This window comes from Mus caroli, chromosome 5 (assembly GCF_900094665.2).
Source record: "Mus caroli chromosome 5, CAROLI_EIJ_v1.1, whole genome shotgun sequence".
NCBI classification, from domain to species: Eukaryota; Metazoa; Chordata; class Mammalia; order Rodentia; family Muridae; genus Mus; species Mus caroli.
The window spans coordinates 137242144-137257650 of NC_034574.1; the positions used below are offsets into that span (position 1 = coordinate 137242144).

Below are 15507 nucleotides of genomic sequence, written 5' to 3' on the forward strand. Positions count from 1 at the left end.
AACAGGTCAGAATTTGGTTCCCAGAGATTAATCACTGCAGTCTATTTTGTATTATCATAATAATTTCATTTATTTTGATACAATTTGTTTCCAGAATCAACCCCAGCTTCTTTGCACAAGTGACAAATCCATTTGTTTCTGGTAGAATGGATAATGTGATTAATGACCTTGCAACAGGATTTCTTTAAAAAGGGGGAATTTTTTTTTTTCATTTTTAATTCACAGTAAACCAGCTGAGTCTGTTAAGTGTGTAACTGTTCTGAACTTGTAAGCCATGGGTAAGATTTTGAAATACCCCCCTCCCAATCTTTTGGGGGATTTCTGAGTATTAATATTAGGTTTTCTCCAAGAATCTGATGATACTAGTCTCCAGGTGTAAAGTGGACTTGTTGGATTCCCGCATTAAAAAGAACGGGGCACCAATCTTTGCCATGGCCCCATCATGTTTATTCCGGCTGGATGTTCTCATCAAACCGAGGTCATAGGAAATAAATAAGGTCATGTCTAGAAGGATATTGTCCCCTCACAAGAACCTTCGAGTGAACTCGTGACTACCGCCTCCTGGTCTTCTGTGTGGGCATCCCCTTCTTTCTTGCAGCATCCAGGACCCACTTCTGTCCCTGCTGGTCTGTTTCTTTCTTTCTTTCTTTTTTTTCCTTCTGTTTTTCCCCTTGAGTTCTCTGGGGTTGGGCCTGGGATTTTGGGTACGCCTACAGACTGTCCGCCTCTGCAATCGACCGTCGTGCTTCCCGCGCCAGAACAAGGAAACCCACGCGAGCCGCGTAGGTGGCTCGCGTGGAAGACCCGGGTTCGAGTCCCGCTGGGTGAATACCTCCTTGGAAAGTGGAGTCATCTCAGTCAGGGTTTCTCAGCCGGAAGCCGCGCCAACACCTCTCATCGTGGGCGGCAAGTTGTCCCCGGGGCTTCTCTGACCGTGCGGGGCCAGCCAACGCTTTCTCTGACCGTTTCCGAAGCCCAGTTTCCTTTCCTAAGGAGCCTTGGGGATCCTGCACTCGCGTCTCAGAAACCCAGCCCACGACAGAACCCAGCCGCCCCGGCCAGCTTAGAGATGCGCCCGCGCCCCCGCCCCGCCCTCCGCGTGACGCGAACGCCGTCGGACCAATCAGAGAGCGCGGCGCGAGCCCCACGCGCCTGTGGCCCCACCCTTCAAGCTTAAGAAAGGGCGCGCGGGCAGAGCCTGGGCCAGAACGCCGCGCAAAGCGGAGAGCGGGTTTTTGCGACGGCAGGCGGCGCTTGTGCTGCCGTTTCCGTGCCGCACGCGGTTCCCTCGAGCGCCGCGCTCGGACAGACGTAGCCGGCCGCGAAGGCGCCCAGACGGCAAGCCAGCGACCGATGCTGAAGTGAGCACACGGGTCAGCGAGATGCTGGCGCTGCTGACCGTCGGCGTAGCGCTCGCCGTGGCCGCGGGACGAGCCCAGGACAGCCCGATACCTGGCAGTCGCTTCGTGTGCACCGCGTTGCCCCCCGAAGCGGCGCGCGCCGGCTGCCCGCTGCCCGCGATGCCCATGCAGGGAGGCGCTCTGAGCCCCGAGGAGGAGCTGCGAGCCGCTGTGCTGCAGCTGCGCGAGACCGTCGTGCAGCAGAAGGAGACGCTGGGCGCCCAGCGAGAAGCTATCCGAGAGCTCACCGGCAAGCTGGCCCGCTGCGAGGGGCTGGCGGGCGGCAAGGCGCGCGGCACAGGGGCCACGGGCAAGGACACCATGGGCGACCTGCCGCGGGACCCGGGCCACGTCGTGGAGCAGCTTAGCCGCTCCTTGCAAACCCTCAAGGACCGCTTGGAGAGCCTCGAGGTACCTGTGCGCGGTGGCATCTAGCGGGTGGTGGTCCCCGGGATCGTGGGACTGAGGATGCGGGAGAAATGGGTACGTGGGCTGGCTGGGCGCCCCCATCCACTGGGAGAGCTGAGTTCGGGGGTGCAAGTCTCGCTCCTACTCTGGACCTTACTGTGATGGCCTCCTGTCTCCTTGTCCTCTTCTGTCCCCACGTTCGATGGGAAAGGTGAAATCCTCACCCCCATCTCCATTCCGTCGCGCGCGGGGACTTACCCACTAGACTCACCGTGAACTTACCGAGGTTTTTACCTAAAGAACCCAGACTGCCAAGCCTGGAGGGCAAAACCCGGTGACCCCGGCAGCCTGTTTCCTCTTTGCAAACCTCCGCTTTCAGAAGCGGGGCACGCTTCTGCTGGCTGTACCCAGTGCTGAGACTGCCACCGGAGGTCAGCTGCCCCTGGGCATCTGGTGTTTTCTTTGACAAATTGGGTCGGGGTGTGGGAGGACTGGGCTTGACTGATCTGCAGGAGAGTGGAGGGGGAAAGCCAGCGACCCCAGGATGTAAGCAAGCCCCTTCTTAACCTCAAAGACGCCTCTTCATGGAGTCAGCATTTTTTTTTTTTTAAGATGCCCTTAGCTATGACTTTTGGGGAACGGACTTTATCCCGCTATCTTCTCCCGTGGGTAATTTGGAACTTTGGGGGAGAAATCATCAATTAATTTTCATCTTACTTCCCACCTTGTTTAAGAAGTGTGGACATTTCTGTTAACAGCATTTATCAAAAATACCTATTAGCAAAAATGAGGTTTAAATTACAGGTGTTAATTATTGCTAAATTATCGGAGTGTTGCTTTTGGCATGACTGCTATATACAGTATTTCCAGCATCTGTGGATCCATGAGTCATGATTACTGAGAGCTCACACTTCTTGAGTTCTAAGTCTGACTCAGGCAGATTATTTAATTTTAACCCTTGTAATAGAGAATGGCTCGAAGCAGGTCCAGTTTCCTACAGTTTATAATCTGGTACACTGGGACACGGGGATTCAGGCGCTTGCCAAGGGCTCATGGCTGCGGGTGGCTGGCAGCCTCCGAGCCAGCGTGATGGCAGAGGAGTGAGAGAAATAGGAAGTGAGGGTTTGGCTACATTAAAAACGGAGCTGTCTGGGGTTTAGTAACGTATTGTACCTGACCTTTTCCAGGAATATGGCAGAGCCCTTTTGCCCTTGTACCATTTTGGAACTTGGGGACCGTGTTCATTTCTAGATGAAAGCTCGCTGGCTTTGAGTACCATTGATTAACTGTTTGAAAAAAAAAATCTTGCCTGTGTTTTGGGCTTTATATGACATAGAATTATAGATGTTGCCTAAATTTTTAGGCTTTTTGGTAAGAGAAGAAAAGCAGCTTTTCGAGAGGAGAAAGTGAGATTCACAAGTTTCAAATATTGCAGGGATGTAATTTTTGTCTGACTTTGAAAGACTTTCCCTACCAAAAAGGCGGCGGCGGCGGCGGGGGGTGGGGGCATCAGTAAAATGTTCTCTTTGAGCCACTGGCACAATTGGATGCCGCTTTGGACGCTCCTTGCTGTGTGGTTGGGTCACTGTAGCTGCGTGCCACAGTTTCTATTCAGCTGGCCTGAATCTCTCTCCCTCCCACCCTTCCAAAGCTCCAGCTCCGCACAAATGTGTCTAACGCTGGGCTGCCGAGCGACTTCCGAGAGGTGCTCCAGCGGAGGCTCGGGGAGCTGGAGAGGCAGTTGCTACGCAAGGTGGCGGAGCTGGAAGATGAGAAGTCCCTGCTTCACAATGAGACCTCGGCTCACCGGCAGAAGACCGAGAGCACGCTGAACGCCCTGCTGCAGAGGGTGACTGAGCTGGAGCGAGGTAGGTGCTGTGCGCCCGCCTGCCCGCCCGGCGCTCTGTCTGAGTGTGGCCTCCTTTTTACCACTTCAGGCAGATCTAGGATTTCCATTTATGGACATAAGTGAAGCAGTGGTAGTGGCACAACATGGAGATGTCCTTAGATGTCTGTGCTCACAGGGATTAGCTCCTAGCCCTACCAGCAGTACCCTGGGGAGGGGTGGGGGTGGGGGTGGGGAAACAAAGGCACTCCAGACCAGCTTGGATAAACAGCCTGACCTCTGAATGGTAACTAGTTCTGCCTCTGTTCATCTTGTCATCTCATGCTGTGTGAGGTAAGTTTCAGACAGAATCTTCCTTGAGAGACAGAAGAGGAGATGAAGGCTCCTAAATGCTTCAGCTTGTAGTCTCAACCCCCTAACCCTCTGGGTGACCTGTGGGGTTTTAGGTTTGGTGGTGGAGGGTATAGAATCAGATTCACTAAGATGACAAAGCCAAGTTCAATGTCATGATTGACAGGAGACCATCCAATAGAAAACTGTCCCGTGACCCTGGTCATGAACAGAAGGGTCAGGTGAAGGAGAGCATGAGTTAATGGGCTATTGTTTCATTCAGTCCCCGGTTTCCCAAAACGCCTTTCTGTTTTCTGTTATTTCCCTTGACTTACTTATTTGACTTAGATTCTGTTTTGTTGTTGTTGTTGTTCTTGTGGGGTTTGTTTTGTTTTGTTTTAGCTGCTTGAAACAGCATCTTATTATATAGCCTAACCGGGTCTTCAACTTGCCATCCTCCTGCCTCAGCCTCCAAATGCTGGGATTACAGGTGTGTGCTGCCATTTCTGACTTGACATTGATTCTTGAGTTTTCAAAAATAGTTTCTTCTCTGTCTGTCTTCTACTGCTAGGTGACATCGGGAGATGCACTGGGTCTCAGAGCCTTCATCACAGGCAGAGCAACTGCCTCTGATTCTTTCTTGCTTGACAAGAGGGAGAACAGGATCCTACCCCCAGCACCCCACACAATCACGGTGGATCCTTGGGAGGCAGGGGCCAGGGAGGAAGCATAGCAGTGAGTGACTGAAAGGGGGGACTAGAATCAGAGGGGACTTGGTGGCCTTGCGCCTCCCTTGGCACAGTGCTCTGCTTACCAGCAAGGAGACAAGTCAGTATAAATCCGGAGAATGGACATAGTATCAGGCTGCATGCTGAACATGCTACCCATTTCACAGATGAGAAAATGCTCATTTCCCAGGCAGGCAAGTTTCCTTTATAGATACTTGCTAAAGAAGCCTAAGACACTTGTCACAGTGACATAAACCTGAGCCTCTCCATTATCTGTCCTTGAACTCCAGGCCAGTGGAAAAGCATGCTGTACTTAGTAGCTTCCCCACCTGTTCTAAACCAGAAGGGACAGGCAGGGCTCAGGCAAGTCATGCTGGTTCTGACACCCACATTCTTGCCCCATAGTTCTCACTGAACAGTGCCCCACAGCTGAACAGGCCACAGGCTGCTGGGCTAACAAGAGCCAAGCCTCTGTACATCAATGGTTCAGAGGAACCACAGAGCTCCTGCATCTCATGTATACACACACCTGCCCACCCTCACACACGCAGGAGCAAGTGTATATGTATATGGTATTTTGCCTATATGCATATGTATACCACCACATTTACACCCAGTGCCCACGGAGCCTAGAAAGATGTTGGATCCCTTGGGACTGGAGTTGCAGTGATCGTGAGCTCCCTATGGGTGCACAGAAATGAGCCCGGGTCCTCCGTAAGACAGTATTCTTACTTCCTCAATGGTATTCTTACTTGCTGAGCCGTCTCCAAGCCCAGACTTCCCTTTGACTCCCCCAGCACAGGAATGCTAGACTTTTTCCTTGTGTTCCACCCACTCAGTTCTGGAATGAGTCTTAAAGGAAAATGACCATCTGGTAAGCCATTTGTTTCTGGGCACTTGTGAGCTTATGCTCATTCTGCTTTATGTCCACTGTAGAAGGGTATGCAAATGCTCAGCCCCCGAAGTGCACTAGGAATTGGAACTCCACCAGGTTCCGTAGAAGCATCTCACTGAGCCCCATAGAGGCTCAAGCATGCGGCCAGTTAGGAAGGCTCTGGGGAGTTTCTGTCCTTGGGTTCATCATTCTACATCAGATATGAGCCAGATGCTTAGCTGTAGCTTCGGTGTCTTCTATTAGCCCCACAACAGGTATCCATGGCAGGTACAGATGTCGCAGTAGTGATGCTCTCAATCTCTGCAGATCTGAGAAGTTTAGTAGCGATCCCAGAGAAGAAATGGGTTTTTAACCCTAACTGGGTGTGAAGCTCTGGGTGTGCTGACTCTGCACAGCACCCATGTCCCCAGTGTACCCATTTCTCTTGTCTGTAAGACCTGTTCATTTGTAAAGGCCTCAGAGTCTGGGCCAGCAGGCCAGGTGCAGCTGGCTGGGTGCTGAAATTGTCGGCTTTGGCACTGAGAAACCAGAGCTTCCTCCTTCAAAGGCCCAGGCTGCCTGCCCCCCTCCTTAGGCTTGTCTACCACCTGCAGCTTCTGATTTATTGGTCAAGCCTTTTAATTCCTTAATTGGTTCTAACTAAGTTTCCTCTGAACCTCCAAGCTGTTTTATTCAAATAAAGGGCACCAGTTGTCAGTCTAGAGCCCCTCCCTGCCTCTCTGCTCTCCCTGCTCTAATTAAACCTATCTGTTGTCACCGACCTAATGATATTACCGACCCCGAGTCTTATTAAATTGGCAAGCCTGCCCACCTGCGAGCATAGAAGCCATTTCTCCTTATTAGATAATGATGCCTTCATTAAGAACTCGGCCATTTGCCACTTGAAGACTGAGCACCAGTGGCTATGTGTAGTGGAGAGAGGGACTTCTGGTTCTATTGGTTCAGTAGCTGGGTGACCTTAGATAAGTCGTTTCTCTGAAGCCTCAACACAACAGTACAACCTACAGAATGGGAGCGGGTGTTGTCTGGCTCTGTATCTTCAGCATAATGAGGGGCAAGCCCCTGTGTTTACAGTGGCTTGCTTTTTCTGGTGTTTGAGACAGTCAGATATCCAAGTCTGGGCAGGTGCTCCATAGCCCACAGCCTGTTTTGAGAGATGCCTACCATGGGAGGTCAGGATGAATCAGGGAGACTACATAACCACAGAAGCAGGAGCAAATACTAGCTAGAAAACCCAGTGAGACCAGAAAAGTGACCCTGGACTCAGCTGCTGGGCTGTGCAGGAGACCTCTGCAGATAAGGCCTGCGCCCTGGGACTTGGGAATATCATGATGGAGTAAGGTTGTCTGGCCCTTTAAGAGCACTTAGTAAGTAGTTGTTGAGTGGGTGTGGAACTGAGGCCCCTTCACTGGCAGGATCTGATCCTTATGTACAGGGAAACTGTCACTATGGCCACTCACAGAATCGTGTTGTTTCCTGCAAACTTTGGGTAACAGAACTGTACATTAATCTGAGCTTAAGTCAAGATGATGCTGAAAGTCCCAGGCCATGTAAGAGTTTGTTTTCAAAGACTTCAGATGTGCCATGTACATGAGAACAGCCTGAGATGGGGGGAGGATGGGGTTTTTACCACTCCCAGTAAGGTCTAGAGGGTCTAAGGTTGTGGCCAGGTGTTAGCCTGAGGGGCGCAGCACCTGTGCATGCATCTGTCTCCCCCACCCCCATCCCACATTCCAGAAAACAGTCCAGCAATGCAGCCTTCTCTTGGGAAGGAAAGGTTATGTCAGGAGCAAAGGGGTTCCCAGCGGGGATTGAGATGGGCTGTCCTGTCACTTCTGAGGAAAGCTGTAGTGTGCACCTCAAGCCTGACTCCTTTGCCTGAGCGGTGGTGATCATCTACAGGTGATGCAGGCTCACGCATCCACAGTGTTTATCAAGTGCTCTGGTCCTGGGAGACAAACCCAGGTCCCTTGGGTTTCAAAGCCTGCCCTTAAGAAAGAAGACAGAGGGACAGAGTGCTCATGGAAAGATGGGAGGAAATAAGACTTGATTGAGGAAGAACAAGAAAATTAAATCCAGTGTCTCTAATTCCTTCCTCTCCCTTTTAGTCATTGAGACTGTGAGACTCAATGATGATCAGAAAGGACCAGAGTTGGGCGTTTTGTTTTTGTCTGATTTATTTGTGAATTCAAAGAAGCCTCTTGCAGGTGGTGGCGGCATACATTTAAAAACCCGATACTTGCTAGGTGTTTTAGGGTTTGATTGCTGCACAAAACCCTAAGACACTAGGCTAGGGCAGGATTGTGAGTTCAAAGCCGGCCTGGGCTACAGGTTACATAGCAAGGCCTTTACTCAGAAACAGATAGGAATGAAGAGTTCTCTTAATTTTTTTTTTGTTTTATGTGTATGTATATATGCATAGGCATATGTATGTATGCCGTGTGTGGAGGCCAGAGAGAGCATTAAATCCCCTGGAACTGGAGGTGCAGATGGCTGTGAACTGTCATGTGACTGATGGACATTGAACCAGGGCGCTTTGGAAGAGCAGCAAGCGCGCTTAGCTGCTGAGTTATTTCTCGCGCTCTGAGACCTCGTTTCCTAGCCTTAATGATGGAGATAGGCTGTATATGGGATGCACAACTTCAATGCCAGCACTTAGCAGGCAGAGGCAGAAGGATCGCTGGTCTGAGTAGGAATTACAGGACAAAAGCACACAATGAGACCATCTCAAAAAAAAAAAGAAAAGGTAGAGATAAATTCTCTATGGTGTCTACTGTATGTCTCACAAAATATTCCATTCCCTTCACACCTCTGGGAGCATCCTGGAGGGCTGTACTTGCCGGTGCCTCTGTCGGGATTCTCACCCACGGGTCTTCTGTGTCACAGGCTTTCTGTGGTCCCTTACCGGCCCTTTGGACTTCCTCTAGTCACTGTCTCCTAGAGGAAGTCCCCGCCCCCTTCCCCTCTTCCCCTCCTACTGTCTTTAGACTGGTTTCCCACCAGAGTGTAAGCTCCTGGGAGTCAAGGACTGTCCCAGGACTGCTGGATTTGGGCACTCTGACCAGGAGCTGGAGTGCTGGCCTGCCTGAGTGATGGGTCCTGGTACTTGGCCAGGCCACCCTGCTGCAACCCCTTTTCCTTCCACCCAGGCAACAGTGCATTCAAGTCACCAGATGCATTCAAAGTGTCCCTTCCTCTCCGCACAAACTACCTGTATGGCAAGATCAAGAAGACATTGCCTGAGCTGTACGCCTTTACCATCTGCCTGTGGCTGCGGTCCAGTGCCTCGCCAGGCATCGGTACGCCGTTCTCCTACGCTGTGCCCGGGCAAGCCAATGAGATTGTGCTGATAGAGTGGGGTAATAATCCCATCGAGCTGCTCATCAACGACAAGGTGAGGCCTGCTGGAGTCTCCCTGGGGCCCAGGGGAGCAGACACTGGAGGACATCAGCACTTGCTGGCGTTCGGCAGCACACAGAGCAGATCCTGGCCAGCCACAGTCTGTTTCAGCTACTGACTGGGAGTGTGGTGGCTGCCCTCCTCAGTGTGGAGGAGGAGGCATTTCCTTTCCAGAGTGCTGACCGTGGGATTGGGGTGGCAGAGGATATCTGCAGCCTATAGAGACCCCAGCTCTGAGTCTGGCCAACAACAGGCAGTTGAGGATTCCCATGTCACAGGAACGGAGCGGAAGGAGTAGGAAGGCAGGACCCCACAGGCAGAGGCAGCGTTTGTGGCTCTCCCTAAATGCTCTGGTCGAGGGCACCTGTGTGAGAGTGTAGATTTTTAAAGGGATTGGGTTTATTGCGATAAACTATACATATGGCAAAGCTGAGCTTTTAAACGTACATTCAGTTTTAGCTGGCCGTGACTAATGTATACAGACAGCTGTATAATCACACCACAATAAACATATAAAACAGCCCCACCGCCACACCCCCATGTACATGTAGTCAACTCCCGCCCAGCCCTTCTCAGCCGCTGGCAACTGTTCTTTCTCTTCCATAGCCTTGCCTTCCCCAGAGCAGAAGCTCCGTTTGTACAGGAAGTAAGGACCACTCCTTGAAAGCCTAGTTGTGAGCCTCTGATCAGTCAGCCACCTCGTGCAAACCCTGTCTTGAAAACAAATGACTCAAACTTTTCTCCTAAAGTCAGGTCCAACACAATAAAAGAATGTCCCTAGTCCAGCATTTGAATGGCTGCCCCTGCTGTAGAAGGCCCAGGTCCAGCCTCCATTTGGGATAGGTGAAGAAGAGACCGTGCCTGCCTGTGATCTTTATCAAACTGCCACTGGATGGAGTTTGCCTACTCTGGGAGCATTGTGGAGAAGTTGGAAGTTCTGTGGAGTGGAGTGAGCCTCCCAGGCTTCTAGCAGGAACAGCTTTCCCGAGCCACGGATTTATTGTTCTAAATAACACTGTAATCCCTGAGAGTCTTGTTTTCCTCTCCCCTTAGACCTCTTGTAAACATCCAATTCCTGGGAGGGAGACTTCAGGTTGCTAGGAGACCAACGGTAACAACAGCACAACCTTGTGCTCACAGGCTCCTGGCCTGTAGTTGAGTGTAGGGTCTGTATGTGCACACTCCTGTATTGTGCTGACACGCATATGCGTATAGAGGTCTCCAGACCTTCGCTTGACACAGGCTTGGTGTACACACAAACACACACACACACACACACACACAGGTCTCTTAGTGCTACCTGCCAGGTTTTACACAGAGCCTAGCTTAGTAAGGGAGTCGGTAGCCAGGCCCAGAACCAAGAATGCCCAGTGTCCTGAGGCTTTGCCCAGTCTCCTGATTGACACACACACAAGGCAAATGGGGTTTGGTGTGTCACTCACAAGACAGGGATGGGAATCCCAGCAGGAGTCCTGGACTGTGGGAAGAAGAGTAACCCAGGTGACATTCCTTCGCTGGAGGAATCTGTGGGATCCGGACCTGGCAAGTCCTCACCTGCATGTTGATGCCCGCAGGTTGCACAGCTGCCGCTGTTTGTTAGTGACGGGAAGTGGCACCACATCTGCATCACCTGGACCACTCGAGACGGCATGTGGGAAGCGTTCCAGGATGGGGAGAAGCTGGGCACCGGGGAAAACCTGGCACCCTGGCACCCCATTAAGCCAGGGGGTGTGCTCATCCTGGGGCAAGAGCAGGTGGGTACTCTCTCACGGATGCTACCAAGGAGGCTGCCCAACCCAGCTACCCGGCATCCCCATGCCCTTGCCCAAGGTCTCCCAAACCCTGCCACTGTTCTAACAGCCAAGCTCCCTGGTTGTGTGATGACCAAGCTGTGGGAATGTCCTTGTAATCACAGGGTCATATAGTGGCTCGGGTCCAGTGCCTTGTGGGTCAGCACTATAGGAAGGCATCTCCAGTGTCCCTTTGAGCCCCTGCATTTGGCCTTACCTGGTACACAGTGGCAGAACTGAAATCTCCCTGGAACTATTGGCTCAGGATCCCGGAATCTAGCGAAGGCCATGTAGGAAAGATGTAGTGTACCTGCGGGGGCAGTGGGCTCGTGGGACAAAAGATGATCTGGGACACTTGCTATCTAGGTAAGGGGTGACAGAGAGTAAGCACGTGGGGGCTTGCAAACTCATGCATGGCCTCCTTCCTCAGGTCCACTGCTTCACCCCTGAAAGGTACTGAGAGTCAGGCTTTAGGTGACTGTCTTCCCCTACTGCCTCAGTTTCCCCTGTGTAAAGTGGGTGAGGCTTCAGGACCTGTGGAATATGTGGTCCCCTCCCTCTCCGTTCCCTGGAGAGTCAGGAGGCCGGTTCTGCTTGTGAAGCTATCCCAGCATGCCCGTTTCCACTTTCCAGGACACGGTAGGAGGCAGATTTGACGCCACGCAGGCCTTTGTTGGAGAGCTTAGCCAGTTCAACATATGGGACCGCGTCCTCCGGGCGCAGGAGATCATCAACATCGCCAACTGCTCCACGAACATGCCCGGCAACATCATCCCGTGGGTGGACAACAACGTCGATGTGTTCGGAGGGGCTTCCAAGTGGCCTGTGGAGACCTGTGAAGAGCGGCTCCTGGACTTGTAGCTGCCCTCTCTGTCCCAGAGGCCACGATCCATCAGGCTGTTCTGGGGACTTCGAGGCATCTCTTCCCCATTCACCTAAAACCTCTGGCCTGAACAGAAAAGAGCCGGAGCTCTCAGGCAGGCTGGGTGGCCGCCCTTGTCTTAGGCTCATTGGTTCCTTACCGTTTTGTCAGTTTTTTTGGGGGGGTAGTGACAGAATCCCTGGAAGAGTCCTGAGCCACTTCCTGCTGGGGTTTCTAGTAAAGTCTGTGAGCCTCTCCACCAGTCCCTGTAAATGCTAATGCAGCCCAGCCCTGCCTGTCGTTTTGGATCCTTGGTGTCTCATGTGTACTTCCTGTCTGTCCCCTTTGATGGCTGTGCGGTCATCCTACCGGCGTGGCCTAGGTCCCTTGTGTGTGTAGCACATCCCTGCTTTTGACTGAACTCTGCACAGAAGCCCCTGAAATAGGGCCTTTCCCTCGTTGTCATGTGCACTCTGGTCTTTCCCTCTGAGGGAACTGCAGCTGCTGGAGGGCCAGCCGCTCAGACAATCCCCAGCATCCCCAGAGCAGACCCCCTGCCATGGAGAAGGTCCCCCTCTCAGGAGGATCATTGCTGGGCTGGCTTTGAGGGGCTGCTCTTCTCATCTGGTGCCAAAAGTTCATTTGCAGCTTCTACAACAATCCCCACAAAAGATGAACAGCCATTAGAAGCCTCCCCTCCTTTTGATGCTCAGCCCACTGTGAAGAGTGAGCTTGTTTTGTAAGCCACATTGGTTCCTGTGAGCATCTGACCGTCCCCCATCAAGTATTTCCCCCCGGAACTGGAGATTCGGGCGTCATTTGGCTGCTACTTGCTTAGTGACTCCAGGCTGCATCATATATCATAATTTATTTTAAAGAGAAAGTGATTCAGTGGGGAAATTTATAAAGCTATAAATATTATATATTTTATTTTTCATACATGTTTGAAGTGCGGATCCATGGATGTTCCATCTGTAGGACCAACTTGATGTGCCCATCCTGACATTGTATGCCACAAGAGCTCTTGTGATGATGGAATTTTGATTAAAATGCACCGGAAGATGCTTTGAGCTTCTTGTTCTCTCCCCTCCCCCTATCTCTCTCGTTCTCCTCTCCCTACCCCACCCTATCACACACACACACACACACACACACACACACACACACACACACACACACAACTGGAGCCCAGCTCGTCTGGGAGGGTGGTGCTTTGTGCTTCCTGGCAGATGCACAGCTGCTTCAGTTTAATGAGACCTCACCCCAGTGGACAGTCACAGCCATATGTGAAGGACCTGGAGTGTTGACCCTTGGGGTAGGGCATTGTCCAACTGTGTCCCCCTCCTTTGGCAGCATGCTATGGGAGTCCAGCAGGCTATCTGTCCCTGGCCCATCCAAGAAGCCCCTGAGCTCTCCTCTGCCCTTTCTCTGTGTAAGTGTTCTTGCTACATCTCATTTAATCTCTTTAACACAGCTCTCTGTAAGCCAATCTCAATTCACAGGTGAGTTCAAAGAACAATGAAAAGTGTGTGTGTGTGTACACAGGTACATGTGTGTGCATGTGGGGGTTGTCATTAAGGATTATCCACCTTAAAAAAATCTTTTGTGTGTGTGTGTGCACATGCCTGTGTGTGTACCATTGGTTTATGTGCAGAGGTCAGTGTTGGTCCTTTTCTTCCTCCTTGTTTGCCTCTGTGTTCAGGCCAGCTAGCTTCTCATTTCCATAGGAAAGCCTGGGTTACAGACACTTCTGTGTACTCCAGTCCACAAGCTTACGTGGTAAGAGCTTTATCTACTGGGAAATCTCCTCGGCCTCCTCCCTACTTTTTAATGTCAAGACGTGCACTGACCTGGAACTCCCAAAGTAGGCTCGGCTGCCTGTCTCTCTTCAGCAGGTTCTGGGCCTAGAACCTAGGTCCTTTTGCAAGCACTTTATCAAGCCAGTGCTCTTCAGTTCAGGTTTTGGGCATCCATAGCTGGTGAAAGGCAGACTGGAGTCACAGCCAGCCTTTGGACCTGGAGGCCTTGTGCCTTCCCCTGCTCACTCTTAGTCACCTCTGCCTTCTGGTCTTTGGTTCTGCAGGGCCAGATGCCACTGCATCCTCCCAGAGTCCCCTCTGTGTGCCCACCTGGCTCTGGCTGGCATGGTGACAGTCTCTTTACTGCCACCACTTTCCATTTGTGTATCTACTCTCTTGGCAACAGCAGAGCAATGTTTTCAATTATGTGGAAGTGGCATCTAACAGTGGGGGCCACCTGACATCATATGCCAGATATACTTCATTCTGAGGCTCAGTGGGACTCAGCCTCCCAAACCAAGACTGGTGGGTCACAGAGGTCTCTGAAGTCTATTTTCAATGTGAATTATTACTTGGCAGACTGAACATCATTAGTGTTGGGTAGAACATGAAATTAGGCCAGATGCCCTGCTTGGGGGCCTTTGGAGTTCTACGTGATTAGGCTGGTGGAGAAGAGTTTATTTTTAATCCCTTTCATGTTGAGACTACCAGCCAGGCAGCTCTCCATGGAAAGGTACCTGGTGGGAAGCGGGGAGATGGTTCAGTCTGTAAAGTGCTGCGCAAGTAGTGTCGGACAGATCCCTAACACCCGTGGTTTCTAAAGCTGAGCACAAGGTCTCAGCACCTATAACACCAGTTCTAGTGGGGGCCAGGGGTGGAGGGAGTGGGAGTCAGAGGAATCCCTGGAGCCCATTGGCTGCTAGCCTAGTCAATCAGGGAGCCCCAGGGTCAGTGAGATGCCCTGTCTCAAAATACAAGGTGGAGCGTGATAGCAGGAGAGACTAAATTCAACTCAGGTCTGCATGCACACTCTTGGGTACACAACCACCCTACTCTCCACACACACTCAAGGTGCCTTGGCAGTTTCTCGTTGCCAGGTACCGAGCAGACTCACCTCTGTCTCTTGGTGCTGCCTCGCAGGGAGCCCTGCTCAGCCAGACTGCTTCCTTTCCATGACTGAGGCAGCTTGGGAACCCAGAGTATTTTGGGGTCACACAGTACTCCCTGCTGACCTGCCCTAAAGACGCCCAGCCCCGCCCCGCCCCACCCCCATCCTTATCTTACTGGTCCTACTCTTCATACGTTTGACTGCATAGAGAAGAAATCATGCAGGCCAAGGAGATGGCTCAGTTAGTAAAGTGCAGACCTATAAGCAACACGGGGACTTGAGTTCTGAGTTCATGGGGCCAGCATGGTGGCCCACACCTTTAGTCCCAGTATTTGGGAGGTAGAGGCAGGAAAGTCTCTCTGAGTTTGAGGACAGCCAGAATACCCAGCCAGTCCCCGTCTCAGAAAAAGTTATGAAGTTAAGAAACATGAAGAGACACACTTGTAATCTCAGTTACCTGGCCACTCAGTTTAGACTAAGAGAGTTCCGAGTTAGTGTGAGGCCTTTGTTTCAGAAAAGGAAGACGGGACGCCTCAGGGAACCTTGCAGAAGAAGAGGAGCGAGGAAGGAGCTGGATCCAGAGAAGTTCCGTGGAATGCTGTCTTCTGGACAAGGGTACTGCAACAGTAAACTCACTGCTGCTATACTTACTGTTCTAGGATTACTATGGATCTGAAGAGATACCGTGGCCAAGGCAACTTACAGGAATAAAGCATTTCACGGTGTGCGTGCTTACAGTTTCAGAGAATCAATCCATGATCATCACGGGAGGAAGCATGGTGGCAGGCAAGTAGGCATGATGTTGGAGCAGTAGCTGAGAGCTTACATCTGACCTCAAGGTGGAGGCAGAGAGAAAGAGAGAGAGAGAGAGAGAGATGGATGGGTGGGTCTCAAAGCCCACTCCCATTGACACACATCCTAATCCTTCCTAAATAGTCCAGC

At 51.6% G+C, this 15507-nt stretch overlaps 1 protein-coding gene across 1 annotated transcript; it reads left to right on the forward strand.

Moving 5' to 3' along the window:
• Positions 1–1211: 1211 nt before the first annotated feature.
• Nptx2 (neuronal pentraxin 2) lies at positions 1212–12723 on the forward strand. Its single transcript, XM_021163467.1, has 5 exons — positions 1212–1811; positions 3460–3676; positions 8757–9001; positions 10581–10760; positions 11430–12723. Exons 1-5 carry the CDS (start codon positions 1383–1385, stop codon positions 11655–11657), a joined length of 1299 nt encoding a protein of 432 aa, XP_021019126.1. The 5' UTR covers positions 1212–1382; the 3' UTR covers positions 11658–12723.
• Positions 12724–15507: the final 2784 nt, after the last annotated feature.

Coding starts and splice junctions, on each gene's coding strand:
- Nptx2 (XM_021163467.1), top strand. CDS start 1,383: ATGCTGGCGCTGCTGACCGTCGGCGTAGCGCTCGCCGTGGCCGCGGGA. Junction 1,812..3,459: donor ACCGCTTGGAGAGCCTCGAG/GTACCTGTGCGC, acceptor ACCCTTCCAAAG/CTCCAGCTCCGCACAAATGT. Junction 10,761..11,429: donor TCATCCTGGGGCAAGAGCAG/GTGGGTACTCTC, acceptor TCCACTTTCCAG/GACACGGTAGGAGGCAGATT.